The 15,306-nt window shown below is 44.9% G+C and overlaps 1 protein-coding gene and 1 pseudogene across 1 annotated transcript in view; one reads left to right on the forward strand and one right to left on the reverse strand.

Annotated features, from left to right (window-relative positions):
- LOC115394191 (NLR family CARD domain-containing protein 3-like) overlaps positions 1–1,477 on the forward strand; it is a gene marked incomplete at its 5' end in the record, with an annotated part of 43,107 nt that extends 41,630 nt beyond the window's left edge. Inside the window, one exon of the mRNA XM_030099406.1 lies at positions 1,310–1,477. Coding sequence (XP_029955266.1) covers positions 1,310–1,316 — 7 coding nt within the window. The remainder of the gene's footprint in view (positions 1–1,309) is intronic.
- Positions 1,478–3,429: 1,952 nt separating this feature from the next.
- Positions 3,430–4,714, reverse strand: LOC115394653 (putative nuclease HARBI1; annotated as a pseudogene).
- Between the last annotated feature and the right edge of the window lie 10,592 nt (positions 4,715–15,306).

Here is a 15,306-nt window from a genome sequence, read left to right on the forward strand (position 1 = left end):
ATTTCAGTGAAGCAAATACACTTTTTATAGCTTTTTAAATAGTATACAGAAAGCAAGCTTACATTTGTGCGACTCCGTGGTGGGCGCCATGTTGTTTTTTTCTGGCCAATGTGAAACTCCGCCTACCCCTATAGAGAATAGGGAGCATCGATGCAGACTTCACTGAAAGGGGTGAAATAGCCCTTCCCCTATTCAAAAAGTAGAATTGGGATAGCCTTTAAGCCTCGTGAACGCGCATATCATAGGGGGAGGGGGTAAAATTGGGATTGGCCCTTTGACTATGTGAACCAAAGAAACATTATGTGAAAACATTCATTATTCAGATCACAGTTTCTCTTGTTTATTATTGTATACGTTCATTATTGTACTGCAGATGTTTTTGTGACCAAATTTTGCATTCTGATGCACAGATGCATTGGGAGTAGAAAACATATCTATGAGTATAATAAATAAAATGCTGAGTATTTAATAAAGGTCGTGATTTACATAGTAATGAAAATATTTGTATATTTATGTTTTCAGAGGAGACATCCATCAAAGCTGAAGGCCTTTGGTGACGGTGTGGCAACATGGAAACGAACACTGGAGCCTCCAGAAATGCTGCCCAAACAACCTAAACTGGATGACATGACGGCAGGCGTAGGCAGACGTGTACCACAGGCAAAAGTGCACAAACTTGTCATGAGCTTCATTTGTGTCGGGCTCCATCCATCTTCAGTGGTAGAGCAAGTATATATTCAGACAGTTCATGTATATAATTGAATTTGCTTCACTACCTGTAAATAAAACAGTTTAATTGATATGCATGTCCTCGTTTCCTTTTTTGCACAGCACAGTAGAGGCAGAAAACACCTGTTAAAAAGTAACTTTTTACTTTTACTCAAAGTACATTTGAAATCATTTACTTTTACTTGAGTAGATTTTGCAACAGGTAACTTTACTTGTACTTAAGTAAAATCACATCAGAGTAACAGTGCTTGTACTTGAGTATAATATTTTTACTCTTTCCACCTCTGATTAATCCTATTTAAACTTACAGCCAGCAGAAAAAAAGCCCAGGCCCGTAAAACCGTCGGGGCCCCTGCACCAACACCTTTAACGGAGGCAGAGGAGCTGGCCCTAAGCCAGAATATGGGAAGACCAGCAGCTGAGGGAATCCCTGGAGGGAGCTCATCCACAGAGGGCATCTCCCAAGACAAAAGTGGGTTTATAAAATGTGTGTGTACGCGTGAGTATAATATTTTAAAAATGTTATTGATGCAAATATTTATTTTGTCTTTCATGTCCTTTTCTTCTTTTGGCCCCATAGATTGTGAAGGTTCTATCTGCCTGCTGGAGCCCCTTCATGCTACAAGCAACCTGAAAATGTCAGGAGGAAATACTCAAAATATTTTTGCCAAATGTTAGTTTGGAAAAATATACTCAAATATACTGAACAATGTCATTTATCTAGGATGAGGAGGATGAAACCGTGTCTGCTGCCTTCACAGAGAATCCAGAAAGTCATATAGAGGTACGTTGCTGATTATTCTGATCCCATTAAAATTCTGAATACTCCTGTGGAACATAGAGCTTGTACATTTAGCCGACACTGAAATATTCAACATTGTCATCCTTTTTAACAGATCGTGGCTGGTCAGCAGCAGGATGGTCGCTCAACTTCCACATCACAGATCACAACTGTGAGATGGATGTTCAGTAAACACCAGAGGTTCATTTCATTCAATTCATGTGCAGCTGTATGATTTAATGTCCTCTATGTATTCCCAGTTACCGGTCAAAGAAATTTACAAAATCCACTTAACAAGATAGAGAAATCCCATAAAGAACAGCAGTATCTGGACCTCCAGATGAAGAAGACAAAATTTGAAATTGAGATACTGGAGCACAAGTTGCAGGTGGGTTCATGGTCACAGGTGAATTATGTTCACTATTGGAACATGAACTAAAGTTATTTTATTTATAGGAAATAAAAAAGACAAAATGAAATGTGTGCCATGTGTTTTATTTACTGTGGTGGTAATGATGGTGGTGATTTAAACTCCAAAGTGATTATTGTATATAGTGTCTCTGACTGCTCTGCCATCCTGGGCAACTGGCAGGTGAATGACGGGGTCTTCATCTGGGTCTTCAAATTGTAAGGCAGGGTGTTGCTCTCCTCTAATAGTGGCTATATTATGAAGAACGACACATGCCACGATAATATCACAGGCCCTCTCAGGGGTCACCCTGAGGTAATGTAGGCACTGGAAACAGACTTTCAGCGGGCCTATTGGTCATCTCCACCCGGGCTCTGGTCCTGCAGCCCGGTTGAAGTTCTGTTGGGGGCCTGGTTAAAGCTCGTGTCCGGAGTTTTGAAAGAGAGAGGTTTTTTTTTAATCCAACGTCTCAGGTTCCGTCCTCCCTCTGCTTTCATGAGCGACGAAGCCACGCCCCTTTAATTGTGCACGCTATTATCCGTCGGGTGAAAATGAGAGCCTCCGAGTCCTACAGCATCCTCCATGTTGAGCTGTTTACGGTGGATGTTCAGCAGACAGTGGATATATCCGAGGTAAGCGGAGCGGCTGCTGCGGAGCTAACTCACCTCTGCCTGGGCGAGCGGCCGTGCTCTCTGGCTGCGTGCACACTTTGATTGACAGCGACAAGGCGGAAGCTCGTAATCTATTGGCTGACACTGACCGGCGCTTTTTCGGATAACATGGGGGTCTATGAGACGAAGGCTGGGCTCATAAATACATTTTTATATTGCTTTATGCTAATATCATATTGTAGTATCGAACCAGACTAACACATTTAAGTTCTGTTGAAAAATGATACATGCGTTGGAAACGAACGGAAACTCCGGACACCAGCTTTAAGGGTGTGGGTATGGGGTCATTAGCCTGGGTTGGCATGGGTAACCTCTGTCACCCAGCAGGAGACCATCAAAATTCTCCTACAATAGTGGAGACATTAGAGTATATTAAAGGTGCATTAAGGAGTTTTTCAACTTTAAAAATACTTATTTCCACCATAAATATGTTACACATTTTTAATGATGTGTACCATGTTCCCTGACATATTCATTGCAAGTACCGCTAACAGCGCTAAATTGCCACTTGAAAGTTGCAGTGCCGGTTCCAAAAAGTAAGAAAAGACTGGCTTCGAGCACTGCCACAACTCCAGCACAGACTCCACCAGATAAAAGAAACTTAAATTTTACTCGAGCGCTACTAAAAGAGCGAGGAAGGAGTTCCTCTCTTCTGTGCACGCAAGTCACAGGCACGAGTGTTTCACTAAGCTGCATTACGCCCAAGGCCTGCAGGGGGCACTGTTTCGCATAAAACGTGCAAACTCCTTAATGCGCCTTTAAAGGAGGGAGACACATGAATTATATTGTGAATATCCTGAGGCTCCTCACCACATTGCAGTCTGTTGCTCAGGTTAGACTCAGAAAATCCTTGAGTCGTGGACAGACCCAGGCCACTTGGCCTCCACATTGGTAATAATGTTTGCAGCATCACATATGATCTTAGTGGAGAGAATGACACATGTTAAAGCAGTACTATGCAACTTTTTTACCTCAATAAATGTTTTTCAGAATCCCTGTGGGGGTAAACAAAGACTTGGCACGGTGATTCTCCGGTCCCTCCACTCTCCCCGGGGTCTGTGTCCTGAAAACAGCACTTGCCATTTCAGAGGAGCCGACCCGACGACATCTCGCGAGAACAAACCTGCTTTACGGCACTCATAAGGGAGTACAAGTATAAACGCATGCAAAACCATTGCTAGCATTAGCAACACCACCCTTAGGTGCTGACGGATGACAGAACCAAAAAGACAGAAAAAACCTTTGTCTGACGAGCGGAAAAAAAGGAAACGGGAGTGGGACGCTCTCTGCATGCGGGGGCGGGGGTGGTGGACTCCCCCGAGGGGGAGTGATACGGAGAATGTTTACGACAGTGAGCTTTCACAAGAGACCAGTAGGGGGAGCGCTAAAGCAAATCTTGCATAGTTCTCCTTTAAACTATGATGCAGTCTTCAACATTTTGAAATATAGTCAATCTACCTGTAGCCTACCTGCACATTTATGCTGTGACTGGACTCTCTATTCACATAATCAACCTCATGATGTGAGCGAGCTGTGATGGGGATGTGAGTGCCATCGATGCAGCCAATCACATTAGGAAATCCTAAAAGAAATTAACATTATTGATCCCAGTCTGAGGTTGCAGCACAACGTGATGAACAGAATATGATTTAAAATTCATTTACCAGATCTCTACATCATTCACCTGCAATCCTGTGGAACTCTTCCTTGATGACTGTGGCAGGTTTGTGCCCAGGAAAAACGACAAAGATTGGTAAAAGTCATTTCAGGGCTAGGCACACTTTTCTGACCACTCTGCAGACAGTGGCTATACATTAGTGCTCTGCATCTGCAATGTTATATAAAAAAACTCCCATTTGCGAAGAACCGCAGCGCAACACACAATATCTGCTGGGATATGAGTGCGCCACTACGGTTGGTGATGTTGCAAATGTATGAACGGATAAGATGTTGAATGTAGCGTATGGATTGAGACGTGAAGCGGTACCGTTCAAAAAGGTAACTGTCCGGAAACGCCAAAACATCAATGCGTGGTCGGTAAATAACCTCCCGGCGAATATTCAATTCATGCTGCAGTAATGTCGCTCCTTCATCTACAGGATCGCTGATAAAAGGACATGCCATTTTATTTTATTTATTTATTTTTTATTTTATTTTACAGTGAAGTGTAATGAAAATAGTTTGAAGGAGAGCACTATGAAGATTTAAGTCCTTCCACTGACTGAGGCTGAAGCAGATCTTGTGGTTGTTGTGGTGATGTGTGGCGTTATCAACTCAGACTGCTGAGAAAATAAGCTGCTTCAGGAAGAAGTCAGAAAAGATCTCTTGTAGAATATGAGCGTGGCTTTGATAAAACTTCAAATGACATTTCAAGACGTTGAACACTTGGAGACGGATTCTACAATCTAATCAGCTGTTTGACCAGCCTGCTGTAACAAATAATGTTTTAAAATTATATGAAGTTCATCTCTTCACTTTCTGGCTTACACTTCATCAAAAACACACGACCTTATTCTGATAGGCTGATCTGTGTCTCACACTTCCTGCACTGTGAGGGTGTGATTTCAAAGAGTGGCGGTAATGCTCCTAAGTTGGTTGCCAACCGCCGTAAAACTCTAAAAAGAAGAAGAAGAAGAAGAAGAAGAAGAAGAAGAAGAAGAAGAGTGATTTCAAAGAAACATTGAGGAGGAGGAGCAGCTGCTCAACAGTCCAACCAGGAGATCATGAAGAGAAGAACTGAGTGAGTTCAGACTCTCAACTTCCAGTCGACTGTCAGAGAAGGAGGAGCAGGTGAGTGTTTGTCCAACTTTTGTCTTCTAATGTCAAAGTGTTTAGATCAAAAGAAATTGTCTGTGTGTGTTCTTGTACATGCTCACTTGGGAGAACCAGAATGAGATTTTAACCAACAAAGTGAGGACATTTGTGCCAGTCCTTCATTTTTCACAGAGCTTTTTGAGGGTTACGGCTTGATTTTTGGGTTCGGGTTAGAATATGTTTTAGGTTAGGTTTGAGGTATGGGTTGGGGTTTGGCTTTTATTTTTGATGGTTAAGGTTAGGGTAAGGGGCTAGGAAATACATTATGACAATGAGTGTCCTCACAACTATAGAAGAACAAACTCTGTGTGTGTGTGTGTGTGTGTGTGTGTGTGTGTGTGTGTGTGTGTGTGTGTGTGTGTTGTAAACACATTCAAAGTTGACACTGTGTAAACCTCCATCACTGAAACTGGGAGCTAGTTCCACATGAGAGGAGTCTGATCGCTGACAGTGATGCTACGTTCACACCGGACGCGTTGCAAGCGTCACGGGCGTCACTGATGCCTCAAAGTTGACGCGTGTGTAGTGTGGAATTCGACGCGTGTTCAAATTACACACGACGCTTGCAACGCTGGCGACGCGCGGGAGTGGGAGGAGCTTGTGGTCTGTCTTCATGTTGACAATGGCGGAATCGGTGCCGAAATCGATCTGCTAAAGCTGATTTCACTTTAGCTCTAAACTCTTCAAATGTATAACTTTATCAAGATTTTTTTTTTTTAATTAGGCGACAAAGTGGTCGTTTAGAGCCCGAGTGTGACGTTTGTTTGTCCGAATACCAACTGTTTATGATTTTCTTCGGGCGAATTCGGCAAAATGTAAGCCAGCCGCAGTGAGCGGCTCCAGCACGGAGGTGTCAGAGAAGCAGGGAGAGAAGCAGAGCACACATGAACCCTGGACCCGCCACGGGGGCCCCCCGCCACGGCCACGGCGCCGTGGTGGGCTGTTCCCCCGACCCAGCGGTCCAGCCTCCGACCGGCTTTGGCTGCGGGCGACGCGGAATACACCGTCGGCCGCCCCCGCCTCTCCGACCGGCTCCTCGGCGACCCGCAGCAGGACCGAGACGCGCGGCCTCACCCAGCGGTCCTACAGAGCGGGCCCGCCGCTGGGTGAGACCGCGCGAGACCTTCGCCAACGCTCGAAAAGCTCGGAAAGCGACGCTCGAAATACGCCTGATGCGCGTCAGGTCCGTTGAAGCTCGTCCACCAGAGACTTTGAATGTAAAAGCGATGCCCGTGACGCTTGCAACGCGTCCGGTGTGAACGCACCATGAGTCTTCAACAGGTTTCACAGCTTTGTTCTTGTTGCTGGTTTCTCTCTCAGCCTGACTGAAGATGAGTGATGTGGGTGAAGAGGAGGACAGAGCAGAGTCTGTGGACAGGGAAGAGACGCCAGCTGCTCCTGCAGAGTCCAGGTACAGAATCCACAAAGACACCAAACACAAGAAGAGATGCAGCTCTCAGTGTTTCTGTTGGCTCAAAGTGAGCTTCACTCATTGTGAACGTCTCCTTTCTGACAGTTTGTTGATCTTCACACTGACTTTGACACTCTGATGTCCCACACTGCAGTTTGCCTGTTCAGAATCAGAATCAGAATCAGAATTCCTTTATTGTCATTGTTCAGAAGAATGCAATGAAATAGTGCAAAAACGGTATAAAATAAATAGACTAAAAGTTTGCGTGTCTTGCAATATAAATATAAAAATAAATATAAATATATTACACAGTTGGTGGTCACATTTTGTTCTTGTTCAGGGACTGATTATGGTGCAGTATTCAGGGCAATGACAGCTCTCGGATAGAAGCTGTTTTTTAGTCTGTTTGTTTTTGTCTTTATTGCCCTGAAACGCCTCCCCGAGGGTAGGAGTTGGAAGAGGTGGTGGCTGGGGTGTGAGGAGTCCCCGATGATGCTGCGGGCTCTCCTGAGGCAGAGGGTCTGATAGATCTCCTCCAGAGATGGAAGAGGGCAGCCAGTCAGTCTCTGGGCGGTGTTAATAACCCTCTGGAGCTGCTTCCTCTCCGCCACTGTACAGCTGGAGAACCACAAGCAGACGCCATGGCCGAGTACCGACTCCACCAGGCAGCGGTAGAAGGACACCAGGAGCTCAGTTCTTCAGTTATTCTTCCTGAGAATCCTCAGGAAGTAGAGTCTCTGCTGTGCCTTCTTCAGAATGGATGGGGAGTTTGCAGTCCAAGTCAGGTCTTCGCTGATGTGTGTGCCCAGGAACCTGAAGTCTTTCACTATCTCCACCCTGTCCCCGCTGAGTGTGATGGGCTGTATGTCTGGTTTACACCTCCTGAAGTCGACTATCAGTTCTTTTGTCTTGGAGGTGTTGAGGGTGAGGTTGTTGATGGTGCACCAGTCTGACAGTCGCTCCACCTCCATCCTGTAAGCAGTCTCATCTCCTCCAGAGATGAGACCCACCACCGTGGTGTCATCCGCCAACTTGATGAAAGTGTTGTTCGGGTGGGTGGGGGTACAGTCATGGGTATAGAGGGTGTAGAGCAGGGGGCTGAACAGCCCTGTGGAGAGCCAGTACTGGTGCTCAGTGCCGATGACAGGTGTGGTCCTACTCACACCCTCTGGGAGTGGTCTGTCAGGAAGTCCAGAATCCAGGAGTAGGTGTTATGGGAAAGACCCAGGTCCCCCAGTTTGCTCACCAGTCTGCTCGGGATAATGGTGTTGAAGGCCGAGCTAAAGTCCAGGAAGAGTAGTCTGGCGTAGCTCCCTCGCTGTTCCACGTGTGTCAGCGTGGTGTGCAGAGCGGTGGCGATGGCATCCTCTGTAGACCGGTTCTCTTTCAATATCATTCCAGCTGCACTCAAAATGATTGAAATCTCATTGCAAATCAGGCTTACTGGAGAAATACAAGATTAAATCTGATTTGAGTAAACAAATCAAAAAATGGCCCCTGAAAAGCTCAGCACAGTTTTAAAGGGACTTAAGGCAAGATTTGTTAAAAACTACACATGCATTTCCAGTTTATTCAATGCTAATGGGTCGTGAAGCATTAAATACCTAAAATAACAGGCCAATCCACGTATCTGTCTGTTGCCTTATACAGGCTGTGTGCCAAATAATTTGTTGCTGTTCGGGGTCCGAATTTCCCGCGCAGTCGTGGGGATGTGACGTAAATTGACGCTGTACGCGCGTTGCCGAACAGGAAGAACATGGCCGCCGTGGACACGGACTCAAACACTGCTGGGATCAGGGGCAGGCAGTGTTGCCAACTTGGCGAGTTTCTCGCTAAATCTGGCGACTTTCCAAAGCCTCTTGGCGACTTTTTCTTAGTCAAAAGCGACTAGCGACAAATTTAGCGACTCTTTCTGGTGCTCTGGAGACGTGACAGGATGTCTCCGTTATCGTCAACCAGCAGCGGGTGCTGCATGAGCCCCTCCCCCATCCCAAAGCACTCACGAGCGGTCAGTCTCACGCAGCGCTCCCTGCTGCAGTCAGAGCAGAGAGGAGACCCACACCACTCCTCCACACTTCAAATGAATCGCACGTGCGCAAATATGCCGCTGCTCACTCGCTGACAAACCAAGAATCAACAGAAGAAAGTTCATCTGTAGTTCTATTTCATTTGTCCGCTCTCCCGGTAATATTATATATTTGCTCCTGTCTGTGAATCGAAGCACGAGCGCACCCCCCCCCCCCATACAATCGGATAACTGCATCCACTCAAAGCCCACAAAGAAAACACCACGAAGAAAAAATGGACTTTATCAGCGTTACCTCGTGAGTCAAAAAAAAAAAAAAAAAGACCGAAGCTGCAGGCACCGGAATAAATATTGGATATGCGTTTGATTCATGGAGGGAACTTCAGCTGCATTTGGGAGTGAAAACGGATGCTGACAAAAATCACATAATACTCACTGTGGTCTTGCATTAAACCGTGACGTAGTAAACAGCATGAGCATCCCTGGTGCAGCGCTGTGAAGACGGACTTTCTGTAAAATGTTTGTGCGCGCTCCCGTGCCGCCTTGGCTGGTGGCTGCAGTTACTACTGTGGTAAATTTTGTAAAGTTGCCTTCAGTCCCTTTAAAGGTTCTTTCTACAAATGCATTTCTGTTGGATTTCTGTTGCATTTCTGGACCTTGTGTTTGATGGACACATAAAACGCAGGGTTGGGAGGGTTACTTTAAAATTGTAATCTGGTGCAATTACAAGTTACTTGTTAAAAAATGTAATCAGTAACTTACTCTAATTACTTCAATTAAAAAGTAATGTACCAGATTACTTTTAGTTACTTTTAGATTACTTCACCAACAAACATAAAAAATAAAGACAAATACAATGTGTCATCCTCACATTGCATTGACAACTCTACACAGTAAACACTAAATGCTCTGAGTGTTCTGAACTCTGCTGAACTCTGTGATGTTCAGCCCCAATTAATACCAACAACATGACCTTTAACCTCTAAACCTACTGAGAATCTGACTTTCTTTCTTATTCACTATCAGCTCCATCAGTTCAGACTGTGTTCCTCTAGTAGCTCTACAGTCCAGCAGCACCAGGAGCCGCATTGACAGTGTTAACACACATTTATATTATATACTCAATCTGCTGTGTAGCTGTACTGCTGTAGTGAGGAGCAGTGTTTTGTGTTCAGGTCGGCCATGCAAAGTATTTTTTCCAAGAGTTCAGAGTTGATTCATTCCTCAGTGACAGAAGGAAACATGCAATCTCTAATAAATCCTCCATCCAGGCTGAAGATATTATTGCCTTCATCAGATTCTTCTGAGTTCAGCCTGGTGAGGCTGTGGTTCTCAGCAGCAGGTCACTGACAGGCTAGCAGGCTAAGAACACTTTAGCTTCACTGTGAGTCAGCTGTGTATCACACCTGTAGATGTGTCTTCAGTTTTGATAAGTTCCTGGATGTTGAGAGCATTTTCACAGCTGGGAGGCAGAATTTACATTGTACAGAGAAGTTCTGGTCTCATCTGACTTAAATACAAAATGTCTACATTTCCAGCCAAAGAATGAGTTTCTCTCTCTGGGAGCAGCTATGACTCCAGCAGCAGGTGGTAAAATTCATGGCAACGCAGGTTGTTTAATTCAGGGTTAAACATATCAGTAGAGCAGGAGGCTGCTCCAAGACAGCGGTCGATGTGGCGTCTGTCATTTATATATTTACAGTGTCTATTGTTTATAGATCCATGATGTGGCGGTTTGTGTCGTAAAGTGCTGTAAAGTGCCGTAAAGTATCACAATGTGTGTATACGGCGCGTATGTCTGTTGTTGCTGGTATATTCCGTCTGATTTGCAAAAGTAATCCCACTCAGTAATCCATGTTTTTATCAGAAGTACCTGTAACGAGATTACATATTTTTTGCGTGTACTGTAACAGATTAAAGTTACAATTTTTTTGTATCCTGATTACGTGACGCTGTTACATGTAATCTGTTACTCCCCAGCCCTGATCAAACGCTATGCAGTGTCATGTATCTCATGTGAGATCATGTTGAAATCTCCATGCCGCTGCATGGAGACTTGGGCTACGTTCACACTGCAGGGCTTAATGCTCAATTCGGATTTTTTTGTGAAATCCGATTTTTTTGCGAGTTCGTTCACATTTACAATAAAATGCGACTTGTATGTGATCTTCCGTCTGAACGGAATACCACCCAAAAGTGTCCCGCATGCGCAGAAGAGGACATAACGACGTCACGCAGCAGCGCGCTTCAGTGTTTGCGGAACCCACAAACAATACAGAATCTGTAGCTTTTCAAGCGTCGATGATTTATTTAAGAACTGATCAAACACGTATTCCTACAATTGAATAGTGAGCAATCATTTCAGTGCTGCGCTTCTAATCAGCCGCGCCAAGCTCCTTCTGTGTGTGTGTGTGTGTGTGTGTGAGAGAGAGAGAGAGACAGGGAGCGAGAGAGAGGGATAAAGATAGGGAGAGAGGGAGAGCGCGCGTGTGGATATTATTATTATTTTTCCTCCCCGCTGTCCAGGCGCTGCAGAATTTAGCGAATGAGAAGGAAGAGAGCCAAGTTTTTGGCCATGGCGTTTTGTGGGGCAGCGGCAGCAACAGAGAAACGCAGCCAGGAGAGGTGGGATAGTGATGTGAGAGGCTTTAATGATACAGAGTTCAATAATATTTTTCGGATGACAAGAACTCCCTTAATGTGCGTCTGCGAGAGCCTTTTTTTTTAACACTCACGGTAAGACACACGTCTTCGGCGCCCCATATCGTGACGTGCAGGTCGGATAAATGCGACCTGGCCGTTCAGACTGAAGTCGCATGGCAAAAGATCAGATACGTATCGGATTTAGGACCACATGTCCAAGTGGCCTGGGTCGCATTTGAAAAAATCGGATCTGTGTCGTTCAGACTGTCAGGAAAAGATCCGATACAGGTCGCATAGGGGCAAAAAAAATCGTATTTGGGTCACTTCAGCCTGCAGTGTGAACGTAGCCAAAGAGACCTCAGGCTGGTCACATGTGGCCCAGGGTCTTAGAGAACGTAGAGCAATGGCGCTTTGGTCCATGCTCTCACCAGATTACCGCCTCACCACCTCACAATGGTGCACGTGAGGCCCGTGCCGAACATCTCAATGGGCCCAAAAGTAGGGGTGTGCGATATGACGATATAAGATCGTTAAGGATTATAACGTCAGGATGATCTCATAAATGAAAAAGATTGTTAAACCGTCTATAGAGCACGTCCTCCTCGTTCTTTTTTCACCTATATATAATATTTTTTGGAGTGATGATGTTACCTGAAAGCTTCAGATAATATCAACTAAATATTCCCTCTAGTGCAGTTATCCACATACAAAATAGATACATGCGAGCAACATTAACGCAGCCAGTGCTGCGTTCGGGACGCAAAGGCAGCTAACAAGGAGCGGAGCGCTGTGGAGCTTTTCTGACTGGAGCTGCTGCTGGGTGGAGGCTGTGTCGGGCAAAGCTGGTTTACAACAGCAGTACGGGATCTACAAGAGATCAGCCACCATAGAAACACCCCGAAAAGCTGGAAGGAGAGACGCTGAAGCTAGCACCGATGCTAATGCTAGCTAGCGAGCTACCGCTAGCAGTTCAAAAGCTAGCATGAGGGATTTTATATACAACAAATCACAGAAATGTGAAAAGACACTTAGTGAACATACCATCAAGTTAACAGCTGAAATGGCCCTTTTGTGTAATAACTAGTGGAACGTCTTTGATTTAATGGGATTATGAGGGGCTGTATTTAAATGGAGACAGAGCCCTGTAGTGGTCATATAGCACAACTATTAAAACGGCTAAAAAGCTATTTGATGTGTTTAGTTTTTTGTGTTACAAAAATGTACTTTATTGTTCTTTATCTTTTACATCATTTTTAAAAGGAGATAAAAGCTTAGATCTAAGAACAAAAAATTGTTCTCAAGCAGCTATATTATTCACTCAGATTATAGATATTAAAGTTAAATTGTTTTTGTTCTAAATTGTTGCCCTTTAAGTGGTAACCCGTTAAGTTTGCATATTTATTGACCCTTTTTAATAGTCTATTTGGTGTGTTTAGTTTTTGTGTTACGAAAGTGCTCTCTATTGCTGTTCATTACTTTTTATGTTTGTGTTCATTGCACATTTTGATTAGAAAAAAACTGTACTATTTAAAGGTGCTGTAGGCAGAATTTTGCTAGTCAATGCTAATTTGTCTGTGTTTTCTTTGGATTAAATGTTAGAATATCCATTGATAATCTTTTAGGAATGTAGCATAATTGCACTACCGCAAGGGCACAGCATTTCCATCTGTCTCTGTTCTGAGCTGAAAAGGAATCTCTACAGCTCCAGGTATCTTTGACCAATCAGAAGAGCCCCTGAGGCTCTAACCGTGATTGGTCGAGGGGCGTTCGTCACACATTCTTGTGGGAGGGGCTTAACTTGCGTGAGGGCTTGATGTCAGAGAAAACAGGACAGGATTGGCTGTGCTGGGTTTCAAATCGCCATCTTAAGTGGGTCAAATGGCCAAATGGTCAAAAGGATTCGGCATCTCCGCCATCTTGCGGAGATGCCGAATCCTGCCAACAGGGCCGGCTCTAGGCATAGGTGAACTAGGCGGCCGCCTAGGGCGCCACGTCCCGAGGGGGGTGCCCGTCGTACAAGGGGCACCACGACGCTCTGTGTTCCGTGTGCCCCGCTGTGCAGCAGTCCGATGCACTGCGCTCCTCGTCCACGGCGCTGCCCGGCACTGATCGGTATTGTTCGGCATCGCTCCTCAGCGGACCGCTCGAAAAACACGCTCCCAAGGGGCGCTCGTCTCGGGCTCACCTAGGGCGCCTCTGAAGCCCGGGCCGGCCCTGCCTGCCAACAGCACCTTTAAATTAAAACCAGTTTCTTTAGCTTTTGTCTTTTTTTCTTTTAGGGTTTTACATGTTTAAATACATTTTCTATGTTTTATATGTTTAACATTGGGGAAAAAAATGGTCAAACTTGCAAATTAGTCTAGAAAAATCAATATAAAAAAGAATTGTGATAAAATAGTGATCGCGATATTAATTTTAAAAAATCGTGATATGACATTTTGCCATATCGCCCACCCCTACCCAAAAGTGTAAACTGCTTCTGGTTGAAGCCATTCAGAGTTGGGGTTGAATGTCAGCACACCCTCCAGCCTTAAAACCCTGTTGCAGCCGAAACCCACCAGAACTAAACCGATCTTCCTCTGAGAGGTGCCACAGACATCCAGCACCTTCCCCCATGGAGCAACATGTGGCCTCCAGAACAAGAGCTGGACTGGAACATATTATTTTTCGCTTTCTCCCTTGTTGATGTATCGGTCCTCAGTTGAGATCCCTCTGAATGGACACTCCGGCTGCAGTCACTGTGTGATCCCACCTCCTCTCCACTGCCAAAGGAGGACCAAACCTGGAATTGGACTTCACCTTCTCTTCAGAAAGCTTTTAAGGAGCCACACAAACCGGCCGGGCTCACACTGCAAACCGCCCGGTCGTGCAGCTGCACCTCGCTGCAGCGACCCCAGTGTGAGACAGAGATGCTTCACAGTGTTTGGGCATTAGGTTGTTGTGTGATGATTTTAATTGGTTGTGTGTCTTCATTGTTGAACTCGAAACTTTGTGTTTACATGAGAAAAACAAAGGATTAAATCCTCTATGCTGTCGGGGTCTGCAAAGCGTTCTGATTGAACAGGTAGCGGCTGTGATGTACTTAACTTTACTTAACTACTTAACTTTACTTTACTTACTTAACTAACTTAACCTGAGTTAAATAAATACAGTTGTACTGTATGGTCTGGCCTCTATGCCTCCCAGCCACAGCCAGTATGGGCTCTACTGTCAGTAGCAGTAGCAGCAGTAGCTGCGGCAGCCGCAGCAGCAGCGCGCACTTCCTCATCGTGAAAAGTTCACTTTACGAGTTATGTTCTCGCTAAAGTGATAATGTCCAGTAAGAACAACCACTGATAGATGGCATGGTATCATTCAAACAAACGCATAAGGACAGGAACACACTTAGAAATACAACAAATGCGCAACAAGACACTCTCCAACTGTCGTCATTACAGCGCCATTAGTGGTTGTTCTGTGTTACTCCCAACATGTCATTGGTCACCTTCCCCCATGCTGGTTTCCATTTGTGCTTACCTTCAACTGTTTCCGTAATCCTGGAAGTGCTGTGTTGACATGGTTTTATTTTTTAAAGGTGCAATAAGTAAGAAATTTACTACAAAATGAGTAAATATCTATCATTTTTTCAATTGTCATTGAAAAAACATTCCCTTTAAACAATCTGTTGTCTCAATCAATAAATGTGTTGGAACAGTTTTTTCTTTAAAAATAACAGTTCTGGGACGGAACACCGTTGGTGGGTGGGGCTTGATTCTTCCTGGTTCCAGAGCCAGGGCCGCACTTTGGGGCAGTGGTTAGCACTCTTGCCCAGGTTTGAGTACC

The sequence above is a fragment of the Salarias fasciatus genome, chromosome 9 (assembly GCF_902148845.1).
Source record: "Salarias fasciatus chromosome 9, fSalaFa1.1, whole genome shotgun sequence".
NCBI lineage: Eukaryota > Metazoa > Chordata > Actinopteri > Blenniiformes > Blenniidae > Salarias > Salarias fasciatus.